Here is a 16,203-nt window from a genome sequence, read left to right on the forward strand (position 1 = left end):
TTATCAAAATTGTACTCATTACCATATAAATACAATGCAGTGACACCATATGATACTATGATCATACTTTTTGTATAACTCTAATTTTCCTAGAGTTAGTATACATATCATGAATGTACTTATCAGGACTTTATCTCCAAATTCTCCACTAGTACTACAAAGTTATTTTTCGTACAGTCAAACATTTGAAATAATGTTTTCTTTTGTGTATTTATGCACATAAATGCATGTTTATTTGGGAGTGTGTGTGAGTGTGTGTGTGTGTGTGTGTGTGTGTGTGTGTATGTATGTATGTATGTTGGATTTCTGGGTCATTCCCTCCTGGAGCCCTTGCCCTCCTGCTTCAGACCTAGACAGATTGCTGTCAGCTTGCTTCACAGCAGGCATCTAGAAGCTTCCTTACAGCATGAAATCACTTCATTTTTCTGGTTTGTTGGAGCCCTGTCCTTTAAAAAAAAAAAAAAAGACTATTATAATATTATTTATTTTAATAAAACGCAATACTCCAAAAGTTCTCAGAAAAGGGCACCTGAAAAGTGCATTTTTAAGATCCTATATGTATCTTTATTTGCAAGCCTGCTTGGTAGTCTATCTGGTTAGAGATGAATAGGTTGGCAGTTGTGTAGACTATATTTGAATTTTGCAAGCATTGCTCCATCGTCTTCTGACTTCCCACGTCATAGTCAATGAATCTGATTTTCACAGTGACTACCAGTCCCTGAGGACACAGTGTTTCCTAGACTAATGGTGGTGGGTTAGAGACTGAGACTAGGCGGTCCCTGGATTTGCTTCTTTATAGTGCTCTGTTTCTCAATCTTTTTATTCCTTCCCAGTGTGTTTTTCTTTACTTCCCCAGGCAAGCATGTGATTATATCTGATTTAAAACCCTTAGGGGAGCCAGGTGGTGGTGGTGCACGCATCTAGTCCCAGCACTTGGGAGGCAGAGGCAGGCAGATCTCTGTGAGTTTGGGGCCAGCCTGGTTTACAGAGTGAGTTTCAGGACAGGCAAGGCTACACAGAGAAACTGTCTCAAAAAAAAAAAAAAAAAAACAAAACAAGAATAAACAAAACAGGGGCTGGAGAGATGGCTCAGAGGTTAAGAGCGCTGACTACTCAATTCCCAGCAACCACATAGTGGCTCACAACCATCTATCATGAGATCTGGCGCCCTCTTCTGGCCTGCAGGCAGAACATTATATATGTAATAAAAAATATGTTTAAAAAAAAAAAGCCCATTAAAAAAAAGAATAAACAAAACAAACAAAAAACCCTTGGGGGAACTAGATGCAGTAGCATAGCACTGCTCAGGAAGGTAAAGACAGGAGTTTGGTACCAACCAGTCTGGGCAACACAGTGAGACCCTGTCTCAAAAAGGTGGTGTGTGTGTGTGTGTGTGTGTGTGTGTGTGTGTGTGTGTGTGTGTGTAGGTGTGTGTATGTGTCTCAGTTGTTAAGAGAACATATCCAGAGGATCCAAGTTCAATTACCAGCGCCCTCCTGTCCCCTCGTAACTGTCTGTAACTTGAATTGCAGGGAATCCAATACCCTGTAATGACCTCCATTGACATGAGGCATGCATGTGGTGCACAGGCAAGCATGTAGGCAAAATGCTGGTACATACATAAAATATACATGCATGCATAAAATAAAATCACAATTACGTAAAAATTTAAAAAGCCCATGTCTAGGTCTTTTCAACATGTAGGTAACTTGAAAGTTGATGTGTCATTTTCCCGGTGTCCATATGTTGAAAAGCTTTGGACTGTTGTGGATGTTGTGGTTGGTGTGTTGTAGAGAATGAATTCTGTTAGATTGCTTCAAAGGATGTTTTTGTTTTTAGCAGACAAGCCACTTCGTCAGACTCATACTGTAAACTTCAAACAGTGCTCTGCCCTGCAGTGGGCGGCAGCTCAGGTCTCAGAACAGTTTGGATTCCAAGCTGCTGAGTTTGCCCGCTATGTGTGTGCTTTCAAGGTAGAAACTTGAGCTGATGTAGGGTTTTTCCATCGCTGACTCTACTGGCTTGTCCTCACTTTCTAGTAGCCTGTTTCTTCCTGCTAAAGATGGTGGCTTTCGGTTAGTGTTTTAGCTGCTCCACCCTGCCCCAAGTCCCAGGCTGCCACAGTTACCACTTGGGTATCATGGTCATCCCCTGGGCAAATTAGAAGGGAAAAAGAAAAAGGAAAAGAAAGATAGGGTGGTATAGAAGGAGGCCAGTTCTCTGTAGTTGTTGGCTCTAAGTTTTAACCTCCCTGTGACTTTCCTTCGTCAGCTGGGCCTTGTAGATGTTTTGCCCAGCCCAGTCTACAGGAGGGCTCACTAGCCCACACTCACTGAACTCAAGCATCTGACTGAACCAGTTATATTATTTATTACCAGCTTTGGGCCTTGGACGTATTTTACTCGTTTGTGTCAGTCGATGGTATGTTAAATTGTATATAAATCTGGAACACACAGGATTCAAGTGGGTGTGCCTGGGATGGTAGCCACAGTGCCTGCCACCATTTGAGGGCCATCAAGATGTCCCATCTCCTGGGCAGTTTTGTTTTACTTCTGTCTTTTTCTCCATCACAACCCCATGTGTCTGCCTTGAGACCTGGAGAATCTTTATTGGTGCTGTTCAGAAACCTCATGATGATGAGTCTTGGTGTGGGTCATTTTCATGTGTATTAGGCACTCACTTGGAAGCATACATATTTCAGACCAAGAATTTGCATTGCGGTATTCATTTGGCAACTTCTCCTTTATTTTGAAATAGCATCTCACAGTGAACCCAAAGCTAACTTTTAGCACCCTGGTCCTCTTGCCTCAGTCTCCTGAGTGCTAGGGTTATAGACATATGCCAACATACTCAGCTTGCTCGTTTTACAGCATCTAATTGGTGGTATTAGCCTAATTTTTAAAGCCTTTTTTAAAATCAAATTTATTCTTAGACAAATATATGTATGTATGTATGTATGTATAGTACAGTACATCCTGGCTACTGTCACCCCAACCCTCAACAGTTAAGAGCACTGGCTGCTCTTTTAGAGGACCTGGGTTCAACTCCCAGCACCAACGTGGCAGCTCACAATCTCCTATAATTACAGTTCCAGGGAGATCTGATGCCCTTTTCCGGCCTCCATGGACACTGCACATGGTGTACAAACATACATGCAGGCAAAACACCCATTCACTAAAAGTAAATAAGTCTTTAAAAATTAAAAACAATAAGATGCAACATTAAGTACTTTTCTTCTGTGCCCAGCATTGTCTCCTCCACTTTGCTTTTGAGGATGGGTCTCTTGTTCATACTGGAGATTTGTGCACATATCTAGTGCTTAGCTACTGTGTTCATATGGAGTCCGGTATTAAAAGGCTGATGAGAAGTCATCTACATGAAAGTGAGCCAAGGGGCTGGAGAGATAGCTCAGAGGGTAAGAGCACTGGCTGCTTTTGCAGAGGTCCTGAGTTCAATTCTCAGCAACCACATGGTGTGTCACACCATCTGTAATAAGATCTGGTGTCCTCTTCTGGTGTACAAGTGTACATGCAGGCAGAACACTGTATATATAATAAATAAAATCTTTTAAAAAATGGAAGCGAGCTAAGACTACGCTTTTCTCCACCCCCTTACTCACTGGCGGACCTATGGGTTTTAGACAGGTAGGAATACACAAGAGACAAAGCCTGGGTCTGGCATGGACTTGTGAAACCTTAAAGCCCACCCCTAGTGACACACTTCCTTTAGCAAGGCCACACCTCCCAATCCTTCTCAAATAGTCCACCCCTGGTGACCAATATATGAGCCTATGGGTGCTGTTCTTATTCAAACCACCATAGTAATCAAACATGGTCTTGCTCTTGGCTGTGGCCACTTTTCTACCATTGCCCCAGAACTGAGGAAGACCTCTCTAACCAGCTGTTTAGGTACCCTTAGCTCCTGCCATCCAGCTTTTAGGATTTTGTTGTTGCTAGCCTGTGTTCATGTTCTTTCCTGATTTCTTTTCTTTCTTTTCCTCTCCCCCCTCCCTCGGGTTTCTCTGTGTAGCCCTGGCTGTCCTGGAACTTACTCTGTAGATCTGTCTGCCTCTGCTTCCTGAGTGCTGATATTAAAGGAGTATGCCACCAACACCCTGGCTTTTCTTTTTTCTTTACCCTAGCCATTTGTACCTTTTCCATCCTTTTCTATTTGGTTGGGCTCTGGTATTCATTCCATTATGGTGTGTGTGTGTGTCTGTGTGTGTGTGTGTCTGTGTGTGTCTGTGTGTGTGTGTTGAAGACAGGATCTCATGAAGCCCAAGCTGGCCTTGAACTTGCTATATAGTTGAGGCTGGCCATGAATTCTGATCTTTTACCTCTTAAGTGCTGGGATTACAGGCAATATGCCACCACAGTCATTTCCAAAGAGTTTTATTAACATGAAAAATAAGCAAGACACAGGAGAGAGTGTATCATGTGCTCCTCTTTGTGTAAAAACCAAGGGAAGGGAAGTGGAACATGTGTCAGTAGTATTTGTGTGTAGTGTGTGCACATGTACTGTCTGTGTTTATGTGGATATATATGTATGTGTGTATATTATGTATGCATGTGGTATGTGTGCTGTGTGTTTGTATGTGTGTTTAAAAGAGACATAGAGAAAGACTAAGACTAAACTGATGGGTCACTGCAGGTAATAGGAACTAGTAGCCTAGGAAACTGCTTTGTTCTGGAGCCCATCCTGGAACTAACTGTAGACCAGGTTGGCCTCAAACTCACAGAGATCCACCTGCCTCCGCCTCCTGAGTGCTGGGATTAAAGGCATGTGCCACCAATGCCTGTTTATTCTTTTATGCTCTTGGAAGCTTTTAGTTATTACTTTTTCAATTAAAGATTTCAACAAAGATTAGTTTAATAAAAGACAGAATTTGATCTCCCTTGCAAACTCTTCACTCACCAGAGTTTTCAAACATGAGTGCTTTCTCTAGTCCAAGTAGCCAAATGCACTGGATTTCTAAAATGAAGCTTGTGTTTGGGTGGTGATAGGGGACAAGGGACTTAGACAGAGGAAAGCAGTTTATTCAGAGCATGTAGCTGGTTTCCCTGAGCCTGGGTTCTCTCAAAAGGAAGCCTGCAAGCTCCCCAGATGCTAGGCCTCTATGGAGGAAGGGCTTAGAGATCCTGTCAGCTCCTGGATAAAGGCCTGTTCACCTGTGCTGTTCTAACATAGTAGGCAGAGAAGGGTGACTTTGGGAAGTAAAGCATGATAGTGTCATATTAAAATATATTTAAAACTTAGGGCTAGGGCTCAGCTGTAGAGTACTCACCTTGCATGAGTGAGGTCTGGGATTTAATCCCTAGCACACACCTGGGTGTACCCACATGTGCATACCTGGATACACACATCTGGATGCACACACCTGGGTATATCCCCCACACACACCTGGATGCACACACCTGGATGCACTCACATGCACACACCTGGGTATAACCACACACACACACCTGGGTGCACCCCCCCACACACACACCCAGGATGCACCCACATGCACATCCACAGACCTTAAAATTGCTCCATAGATAAAACATGCTTGCTGTAGGTAGGCAAGAAGAAAGTCTAAATTACTTGTAATCTACCCAATTGTCCTATGTCCTAGTTTTGCTTCCTATTGTTGTGATAAAAATATCCTTACAGAAATCAGTTGGGGGGCACTGGTTTGTTTTAGCTCAGATGTCTAGGTTACATCATGGACTGAAGTAAGTAGAGGCAGCAGGAACCTGCTAGTCAAGAGCAGAAACAGCTCAGGACCAGGATCCAGTACTGCTCACCGTGGGCTGTGTCTTCCCATATCAGTGAACACAGTCAAGACACTCTCCCACAGGCACGCCTCCCAGACAGTCCTTCATTGAAGCTCTTCCCAGGTGACTCCAGAGTGTGTCAGGATGGCAGTTAAAACTAGCCATCATACATGTTTTGTTGTTGTTTTTTTTTTTTTTTCTTGAGAAGAGTCTCACTATGTAGCCCTGGCCGACCTGGAACTCACAGAGATCCACCCACCTCTGTGTCCCAAGTGCCTGGTTTAACAACATGCATGGCTTCTTCTTCTTTTTTTTTTTTTTTTTGCATATTTTCTTCCAGCACATTGTTATTTTCTAGCATTTCCTGTAGAAGTGAAACATTTTCATAACTCTGTGGCACTATTTAAATGATTAGATATTAGTTTGTTGTACGATGTGTCATAATTTACAGAAGAGCCCCTCCTCCCCCACGTGTGAACTTGTAAGTTGGTCTGACATTCTGCTCTTGAAAAAGGAATGTAGCAAACACTCTTAAGCGGTGCTCCTTGGACACACTATTGCTTATGGTGTAAGGTCAGTTCCTAGAGACAACCCTGCCTGGCTGATCCAAAGAGATGCATGGGCTGGGGAGACGGCAGTAGAGAAGGCACTTGCTGTGTGAGCATGAGGACCAGAGTTTAGATCCTCAGCACCATGTGAACTGAGGGCGGTCATGGCAGCTGCCTGTAATCCCAGCTCTTGGCTGCCAGAAACCGGACATTCCCTGGGCAAGCTTCTTAGCCAGACAGACTGGCCAGAATTGGTGAGCTCCAGGCTCAACCAGAAACTTCCTCAATAAATAAAGTAGAGGTCCATCACGACTCCACATGAGCTTGCACACACATGCATGCTCACCCAGGAATGTGCATGTACACCTGCCGTGCACATTCATGTATGTATGTATGTATGTATGTATGTATGTATGTATGTATGTGTAAGTATGTTTGTGTATGTGTATATACATATATATATGCATGCATGCATACCACACACATGTGTATATATGTGCATGTTTTCTGATTAGAAAACACACAAATATAACTCCAAATAATAGTTTTAACAATAAGTGGATATTTTCTTTTACTTTTCAATTTTTTGAGACAGGGTCTCACCTTGTAGCTCTTAATGGTCTGGAATTTGCTATGTAGATCAGGCTGGTCCCCAACTCGGAGATTTGCATGCCTCTGCCTACCAGGTGCTGAGACTAAAGGCATGTGCTATTACACTTATCTTAGATATTTTAAATATATAAGAGTCTAACATTTAAAAATAAAGTTTAGTTTTGAGCATTTACAAGCTGAGCAGTCTTATACTTAGGGGTTTTATTGTTAGTTTGACACAGAATCTCCTCTGTAGCCAATCCTCTTGCCTCAGCTTCTAAGTCCTGAAATTACAGGCATGAGCCATCAACCCAGCTAGTTCAGTTACTTGAGAAGCTGAGGTAGGAGGATCACTTGAGCCCACCTGGGCAACATAATAAAACATAGGTCAAAAAATTTTAAATAGGTGTGTGTGTGTGTGTGTGTGTGTGTGTGTGTGTGTGTGTGTGTGTGTGTTCATTATAGAAATTTTAAGCCAGGAAGCCTGGTAGTGTGTACCTATATTCCAGCTACTCCAGAGCCTAAAACAAGAGGACCCCAAATTCAGTTCTTGCCAGGGTTACAGAGCAAGTGCAAGGCAAGCCTGAGCAATTTAGGGAGCCCCATTTCACAATACAAAAAGTGGGCTGAGTTTGCTCAGTAATAGAGTGCTTGATTGTCTGGCATGTGCAATGCCCTGGGTTTGATCTCCAGTACAGCCAAAACAAATCAAAACAAACAAACAAACCACAAAACAAACCAAAAGTCTGAGGCATGGCGTCTCCCATCTGTATCCCAGCACTTGGAGGGTGGTGGTAGCGCAAGACAGGGGCATCAGGAAGCTCAGGGACAGCTTGGGCTACATGAAGTCCCATCTCAAACAAACAGGAACAGGAAAGAAAGAAACCAGAAATAAGAGAGGTTGGATGTCGCTCAGTGGTAGAACACTTGCCTAGCATCCGTGAAGTCCTGGATTTGATCTCCAGAGCTAGAGTTAAAAAGAAGAAACTAGACAAAAATGAAAACTCATTCACTAATCCACCTGGCACTCAAAGATAACCAAAACCAGCAATTATTTTTTTACTTTATTTTAACTTGATGATTCTGCTATGTATAAGACTTTGCAACCTTCCCCCAATGAGTATTAACCAATGCTACTACATTTCTTACATAGTGGACAGTTCTTAAATTTCCAAGGCTTCTGGTTCAGCCCACAGAGTGCATCCTTTACAGCATGAGGCCCTGAATCCAAACCCCAGTAGCCATGTGAAAAGCCAGGCATTGTGGCAGATGCTTGTAATTCCAGCACTGGGGAGGCAGAGCTAGGGGGATCACCAGAATTGATTGGCCAAGACATCCAAAAGTATGAGCCCTGGATCCAGTGAGAGACTGCACGAAAAAGCAAAGTAGATAGCTATCCTGAGGAACAACACCCCCAAAAACTGACTCCTGGCCTCCGTACGCATGCGCGCACACACTCACACACACACACACACACACACACACACACTTATTTACATGCATACAGGTTAATGAATCAGCATGTTTCTATCCATCACAGTAACCACTTATGCTTTAATCAGAGCACACTTATTCTCTGCACCCAGGATATGGGAGGACACTTGTCCCCATCCATGCACTTGCCACAGTCTTGCTTTTCCCACTCTCCTAGGTGCCAGAACTGGGAAGGGGGCATCGGCGGGGTGCCAGGGATGGAAGCCCATGGTGGCTACACCTTCTGTGGCTTGGCTGCGCTGGTAATCCTCAAGAAGGAACGTTCTTTGAACCTGAAGAGCTTGTTAGTGAGTAGCTGTTTTACCATCCTTTCCCTGGGCCTGGGTCTGGTGATGGGACTGTGATCTGGGACCTGGGAGGTGTGTGGTGGGAAGGGCTGCAGAGCTGTAGCCTTAGCGCGGACTCTGAGTCCCAGGACACAGCGTCCGATGCAGTCTTAGGTGCTCAGCACCACTGTAAGTCAGCTGGAGGGGCAAACGATTGCTCTCAGTCGGCTCTCCTCTCCTACCTCTCTGTCTGGCTGCTTTGAAGTTTCTGCACAGACTGAGTGGTCTTGAGTCTTCTGGCCACCTGGAATGAGTCCCCAAACCCAAGAAAAATAGCCACGGTCCCTTAGGATTCAGTATTACTGTGTGTCTTAGAATCTTCTAAGAGAAGAAGCTCTGAGAAGAGCTTTCAGGCATTTTAGGGTCAAAGATTTATTACCTGTGAAAACTCTGTTGCTTGTGAAAATTGCATATTTGCATTCCAGCAAGTTCTTCAGGCAAAGCAGGAGAATTGCTATCAGGAGGTGTGAGCATGTCTTCTAGACCCTAAGCTCTTGGCCAGTGTTCAGAAATCAGTCAGCATAAGGGAAGCCTAGAACTCACAGAGAGTGTATTCCTTTTGTCTTTTGGGAGCATGTGCTCCCCTGGCCATCATCAAAGCAAACCAGCTACAACTGACATTCAGCCCGTGAAAGCAGATGCCAGCCCCTCATTGTTGAGCCATTATGAGCCCTCTAGAGAGTTGCTTTTATATTTTGTGGTGTGACAAGCAGCATTTTGCCCTCATTGTGAGACAGAGAAAGCCTCTCACATGGCATACTCTACGAAGGTTCTGGAAAATTGATGTTGAATGGACCACTTTGTAGGTGCATTTTAAAATCTGATCACTACCAAGAGATGAAATATAAAGTCCCATGTTGTAGGCAAAAATAAAGAATATAATAGTGCATGTCATTATAATGACAATGTTGTAGGTTTGAACCCCTCCTCATCTTCTCAGCCAAGAAACTCTGGGCCAATTGTCTAATCTGCTGTAGCTGCACTGATTCTTTTCCTTCTGGAAGGTAGGAATAATAATCCATATTCTTTGAGGGTTAAAGGAGAGAACGTAAACAGACAAGAGGTGCTCCATAGATGTCAGCCCTTTCTTTCCCAGGGACCCCCCTCCCTCTGTTTGCTATAAATAACCAATACCTGAGCCAGTGGTGGTAGCTCACTCTTTTAGTGCCATCACCAGGGAGAAAGAGGCAGGAGGATCTCGGGGTTTGAGGCCAGCCTTCTCTACAGAGTGAGTTCCAGGACACTCAGGACTACACAGAGAAACCCTTTCTCAAAGAACAAGAGGACGGGGCACCAACACCTGTATCTGAGAGCCTTTTACATCCTGTAGGCAAGGAAGTTGAACCAACCCATGGCTTTAGGCACTGGACCAAAGCATGTAGCCTGGGTTGAATCCACTCACATTGTGGGTTTAGTAAAAGTGCAGGGTGCCCCCCCCCCCTGCTTTTCTTTTGAATGCTTAGCCCACTGCCACTAAATGGCAGTCCCTGAAACATAGGTTCATTTAAGACCGGTAGGGAGGTGTTACTGCCTAAACCTATAGGTTTTTGTCCCTTTAAGAATGTGAGACTGACTTTTGTGCTACCGAGACCAGGGATGGAATCTAAACTCCATTTTAGTTAAGGGCAGTCCAGGCTTCCCTCCAGAGACTCCCTGGGGTCTACACTCAGGAACTCGATCCAGACAGCTCCAGGTGCTGGGCGTAGCACACTGTTCCTTTCAGCTGAGTGGTGCGGCCCCGAGACCTCGGGCTGGGAGGGAAGAGAACGCTGTATCTGCTCAGCCAGTTGGTTCTGCTTGTCCCTCCTAGGCTATCTTGATGGAGTGTGTTCAGGAAATGTGGTGATAAGCCAGGAGTGGTGGTGTTCATGTGTGGCCTCTGGGAAACAAGTGCCAGTGTACAGCTTCAGAACAGGATTTTCCTTACATCACCTAGCCAGGTTCCCCAGACTAGACCAGGGAGTTATCACTTGATAATTAGGATCAATGGCTTCTACCCTCAATCCTGTTCTGGAGTGAATGCCCTCAGCTACCAGGTGAAGGCAGGACTAGCTTGATGTCACCTGACGATCAGGTCAACGCTTCCCATCTCTGCTTTGAACAAACTCCCCTGAGCAGTGATGGGAAGAGACTGGTGGTCCTGCCAGAGTTTCTGCCCAAGCTGTGTTTAAGAGACTTTTGCAGGCCTCCCATACAAGCATGGCCTCTTTGCTCAGCACCCGCCTCCATTTGGACCTAAGCAAAGGTGGCTGTCAGGGTCGTGGGAACAAGAGAGGGTGATGGGACATATGTGACATGAATGCAGAAGGGCCACTATTTGGGGAAGGGGATGGGAATCAGCCTGGGGAGGGGTGACAGGAAATGGCAGTGAGGGAAACAGAGCAAAATACAAAATGATATGATATATGTGTACACACACACACACACACACACACACACACACGTGTACAAAAATGTAACAGTGAAACCTTTCACTTTTGTGCTGACTAAAAATGGTGGTTGTTTTTTCAACTCTGGGCAGTGATCAGGGCTGGTTGCTAATGGCAGCATCCATGGGGGGATGGGGAGGGAAGCCAGGGCTATCCCACCAACAGGTCCTTGTTGGTGTATCTGTGGTTCACACCGCCTCTCCTGTGGTCTCTCTCAGCAATGGGTAACGAGCCGGCAGATGCGATTTGAAGGAGGATTTCAGGGCCGCTGCAACAAGCTGGTGGACGGCTGCTACTCCTTCTGGCAGGCAGGACTCCTGCCTCTGCTGCATCGTGCCCTGCACGCTCAAGGTGAGCCCCCACTGCTATTAGAGCTAGAAGAACTGACTCCCTGGCCAGTTCCTAACCAAGTACTATTTGGAGGAGTTGGAAGCAGCTCTGTCTGCCTGGGGTTTGGGGAGCTGGTACCGAGCCTCCTGACCTAGGGGCTGTGTACGCAGAATAGGATTCAGGTCCGGTGGTTTCAGATCACCCACTGCTGCCTCAGGATGAACTTTCCCTGTGTCACTCCCTGTTATCTGAAGGGAGCATCCCCACCCTGTCTCAGGCCCCACAATGACTGGGGCTGCCATCTCAGCTGGGCATGAAGCCACACTTCCATTGCAGAGCTGTGTTTGGTCATGCCAGAATGAAAGACCCCATCTGTGCACAGTCACAATGGTAATCGGAAAGGCAGTTATAAAAGGGGCAGGGAGGACCAGAACCCACGAGCAAAGACTCATCACATCTGGCTGAGAACGTGTCACCATTAGAAATGTTTTATTTTCAGCCAGTGAGTAAAGGCTCTTGCTGGCAAGTCTGACGACCCGAGTTCAATCCCTGGGACCCACATGGTGGAAACAGAGTGCTGACTCCCGCAAGCTGTCTGATCTCCACATGTGATCTCCTCCCCCACAAAGTAAAGAAATAGAATGCTGTTTTATGAATGCTACTGTTTTGTTTGGCAGAACTGGGGATTGAAACCAGGGACCCTCTGCCACTGAGCTGTAACCCATCCCTAGAAATGTTTCATTTTGAAGTCAGTGAGCTCACCTGTATGAGTGTGCTTCCCTGAGCTAGGGAAATCCATGTTCTAGGGAGTGCAAGACCAGCAAGCGAAGGCTCAGGCAGCCCCTTTTCTCAGTGTCTTTGATTCCATGCTCATTCTTGTCTGTGAGGACTGGGTACACAGATGGGAGGGAAGGGGGTCATAGTCGCCCTGCCAGCTGTCAATCTGTTCCCGCCTGCCCGGAGATCTCCTAGTCCAGAGGGAGATTTTCCTGTGGGCTCAGCTGGGTGGCAAGTTGCTCGAATGTAAAAGATAAGGCTCTTTACCTCTCACACCAAAGCTCCTTTCCAGACTCTCAGAGCCCCGTTCTTCAATTCCTTAATCTCCCCAGACCCGATGAGTTGTAGATGCTTTTGACACTGATTACAAGTACAGAGTTACTGTCCTCCCTTCCCAGCTAGCACTCTGGAAGCTGCACAGGCTATGGCATGATCACTGGCGTGATCACTGGTAGGGCCGTCAGGAACTCCTGAGAACAGCGGTTCTCAACCTGTGGGCCATTTGGGGCTCAGAAACAGTCCTCTCACAGGAGTTACATATCAGATTTCCTGCGTACCAGATATTTACATTGCCATTCACAACAATAGCACAATTACAGTTACAAAGTAACAACAAAAATAATTTTATGGTTGGGGTCACCACATCACGAGGAACTGTATTAAAGGGTCACCCCATTAGGAAAGTTAAGAACCACTGCCCTAGAGGCTGACTTTTATGAAAGAAATAACCTGAGGTTTTGGTGATCTCTTTATTTGGAGCTGGCTTATGGAAAGCCGCAGATGCCACTCTTTTCCCATGATGATGGCTCTGTTGGCAGCAGCAGAAATTTCCCAAGCATTCACCATGCCAGGGTGTTTCACTTAGGTTCTTTAAATTTGATCCCCAAATGACACTGAGAATTTTGACGTTCTCATTTTGCAGATGAGGACACAAAGTACATGTGGTTAAGGCTTGCTTTATAAACTGACTGCAGCTTGTAGTGGTCAGTAGGGGACTTCAGCCCTCCTAGCATCACTGTGGAGGAATACCCTGCCCTCCCCACTTCAAAAGTTACCCAGCATGTTTATAGCTAAAGAAGTGCATGTTAGGGGCAGGGAGAGATGGCTCACTGGTTAAGAGCACATGCTGGTCTAACAGAAGACCTCAGCTCAGTTCCCAGCACCCACATTGGGTGGCTTATAACTCCAGCTGCAGGAGATCCAACTCCTTCTGGCCTTCAGGCAGGCAGAGCTCTGTGTTGGGAGCCAGCCTGCTCTACATAGCGAGTTCCAGACCATCAAGAGCTAAAAAGTAAAAGAAAATACCCATTTATTATGACAACTATTATTTAGGATTATACTATTAATAGTGTGTTTTCTAATAAGAAATGCACATATACACGTATTGTGCACACGTGTGCATATGTGAATGTGCATGGCAGGTGTACATGCTCATTCCTGGGTGAGCATGCATGTGTGTGCAAGCTCATGTGGAGGCCTGAAGTTGACTTTAGGCATCTTCTTTGATGGATCTCTATTTATTGAGGTGGTTTCTGGTTGAGCCTGGAGCTCACCAATTCTGGCCAGTCTGTCTGGCTAGGAAGCTTGCCCAGGGAATGTCCGGTTTCTGGCAGCCAAGAGCTGGGATTACAGGCAGCTGCCATGACCGCCCTCAGTTCACATGGTGCTGAGGATCTGAACTCTGGTCCTCATGCTCACACAGCAAGTGCCTTCTCTACTGCCGTCTCCCCAGCCCATGCATCTCTGTGGATCAGCCAGGCAAGGTTGTCTCTAGGAACTGACCTTACACCATAAGCAATAGTGTGTCCAAGGAGCACCCCTTAAGAGTGTTTGCTACATTCCTTTTTCAAGAGCAGAATGTCAGACCAACTTACAAGTTCACACGTGGGGGAGGAGGGGCTCTTCTGTAAATTATGACACATCGTACAACAAACTAATATCTAATCATTTAAATAGTGTTACAGATCTGGTTATGAAAATGTTTCACTTCTTACAGAAAATGCTAGAAAACAACAATGTGCTATATAATTGAATTTATAGAACTCTGGAAGAATGTTCATTTAAAAAACAAAAACTGTTAGTCTGAGGCTGGGCATGGTGGAGTATGCTGTCTGTCCCAGCCATTGGGAGACAGAGGAAATAGGCATTTTATCCTGTTAATAAACTACAAATTGGCATTTGGTTTTGTAGGATAGTGTGCAGGTGTCTGTTTAACTTATAAACATATTTAAAATTTCAAGCTGGCCAGTGCATTGTCAGGAGTTCACCCACAGAGATAACAGTACAGGGTGTATATTGAAGTAGAGTTTGAAAAGCAAATGGGAAATGTCCATTGAAAGGTGAAGAGTTGCCCAGCCTGGCCACTGCACACTTTTCATCCCATCACTCAAGAAGCAGATCCCTGTATGTTCAAGGGGAGCCTGACCTACAGCCAGGTCTATACTGTGAGGCACTTCCTCAACAAACAAACCTGAGTCGGTAAATAAATGATGCTCTTTCTAAACAGTAGTTGCACACAATGGTTCTGTACAGAAAGCTCCCCGGGATACAACATACAGTGTAAAAGGCCAGACCCAGGGCCACCATGTGCACACCAGCTGGTGTCCACTGGCTTTTCTTAGCATCATGTCCAAACACTTAACAATGGGCGATATTGAGGGCAGCATAGGAGGGGGTCAGAGGTTACCTTGTAAATTGTAATCCTCTACTATGCCCTTTTTCTTCTTCCAAAAACATGATATATATTGTTACGTCTATTTTAATTAAAACCTGTGTGTCTGTGTGTGTGTGTGTGTGTCAGAGGGGGTCAGATTCCTGGAGCTAGCGTTACAGGAGGTTGTCAGCCACCTGCTAGTGGGTGCTGGGCACCAAACTCACACCCTTTGCAAGAGCAGTACAGCTGTGACATGATACTGTCATCTACAAGTTCACACTCCAGAACTACACAAGTGAGTTACAAGAAAAGCAACATCACCAAAAACTATAAAATTCATATTTTAACTGAGTTTAGAGATTCTATGCTCAGTCATGTTAATAGCTACCCTCAGGCACATGTGTTTCTTGGTGTATTCTTTGGGACATACCCTAGGCTTTGTCCACCTGTTGGGTTGAGTGACATGTACCTGGAGCTCTGTGTTGTAATTGTGAAGACTCTTCATTTTGTAGCTAAAAGGATCCTTTGAAATGCAAAATGACATTATGTGGGGATTCTCAAAAGTGACATTATGATGGGAATCTGTAACTGCTGCAGAGGTGCACAGGGTTTTAAGCCTGATTTCCATGCTGTTACCATCCTGGAATCAACTCATCCTTTATCTTGCCACAATTATGTGTGTTGGTGCCCAATATCCCCAGGAAGTCCTTGGGAGAGTTTGTGAACTCTGAGCTTTTAAACGATAGTGGTATAGGAAGTGACAGAAACATTGTGATTTTGGCCATAGGTTATCATTTGCCAGGGGATGATAATCTTCCGTTTGTTATAGGGTATGACATAAGGGCACAGTATGAATAGAAACTTTACTATATTTACCCTAAAGTGTAACAAATACTTCTTTAAACGCAATCGAGCTCTTTCTCACGCCCTATCCTTGATTCATTTAAAATCTACAATTTAGTGTCTGTAGATCTGGACTGCCTTTATCATAATGGGCTTAGAACATTTTCTACACTTTCTTTCCAAAATATACATCCATTGTAAGGATTAAGGCATTATGCTGGCCTGCCCCTGTCACCTGGTAGAATGCACTTAGGCAGTGACCTGGTCAGCCCAGGGTTCCAGGACTACCAGTCTGCAAGCAGGTTCAAAGGACCCCTTTAAAAGACCCCGCCCACTTCCTCTTCTCTTTCCTGCTGTCTTCCCCAAGGTTTCCCTGGAACAGACAGAACTTTTCCTGTCTCCCTCTTCTCTTCTGTCCTCTCTCTGTGTCTCTTTACCTCTTTTCTCTTTCCTTCC

General features: G+C 45.1%; 1 protein-coding gene across 1 annotated transcript in view; it reads left to right on the plus strand.

Annotated features, from left to right (window-relative positions):
- Window positions 1-16,203, plus strand: part of Fntb (farnesyltransferase, CAAX box, beta) — a 77,329-nt gene that overhangs the window by 52,043 nt on the left and 9,083 nt on the right. Inside the window, exons 8-9 of the mRNA XM_051196033.1 lie at window positions 8,547-8,676; window positions 11,363-11,495. Of these exons, the coding sequence (XP_051051990.1) occupies window positions 8,547-8,676; window positions 11,363-11,495 (263 nt within the window). The remainder of the gene's footprint in view (window positions 1-8,546; window positions 8,677-11,362; window positions 11,496-16,203) is intronic.

Source organism: Phodopus roborovskii, unplaced genomic scaffold, assembly GCF_943737965.1.
Source record: "Phodopus roborovskii unplaced genomic scaffold, PHOROB, whole genome shotgun sequence".
Taxonomy (NCBI): Eukaryota; Metazoa; Chordata; class Mammalia; order Rodentia; family Cricetidae; genus Phodopus; species Phodopus roborovskii.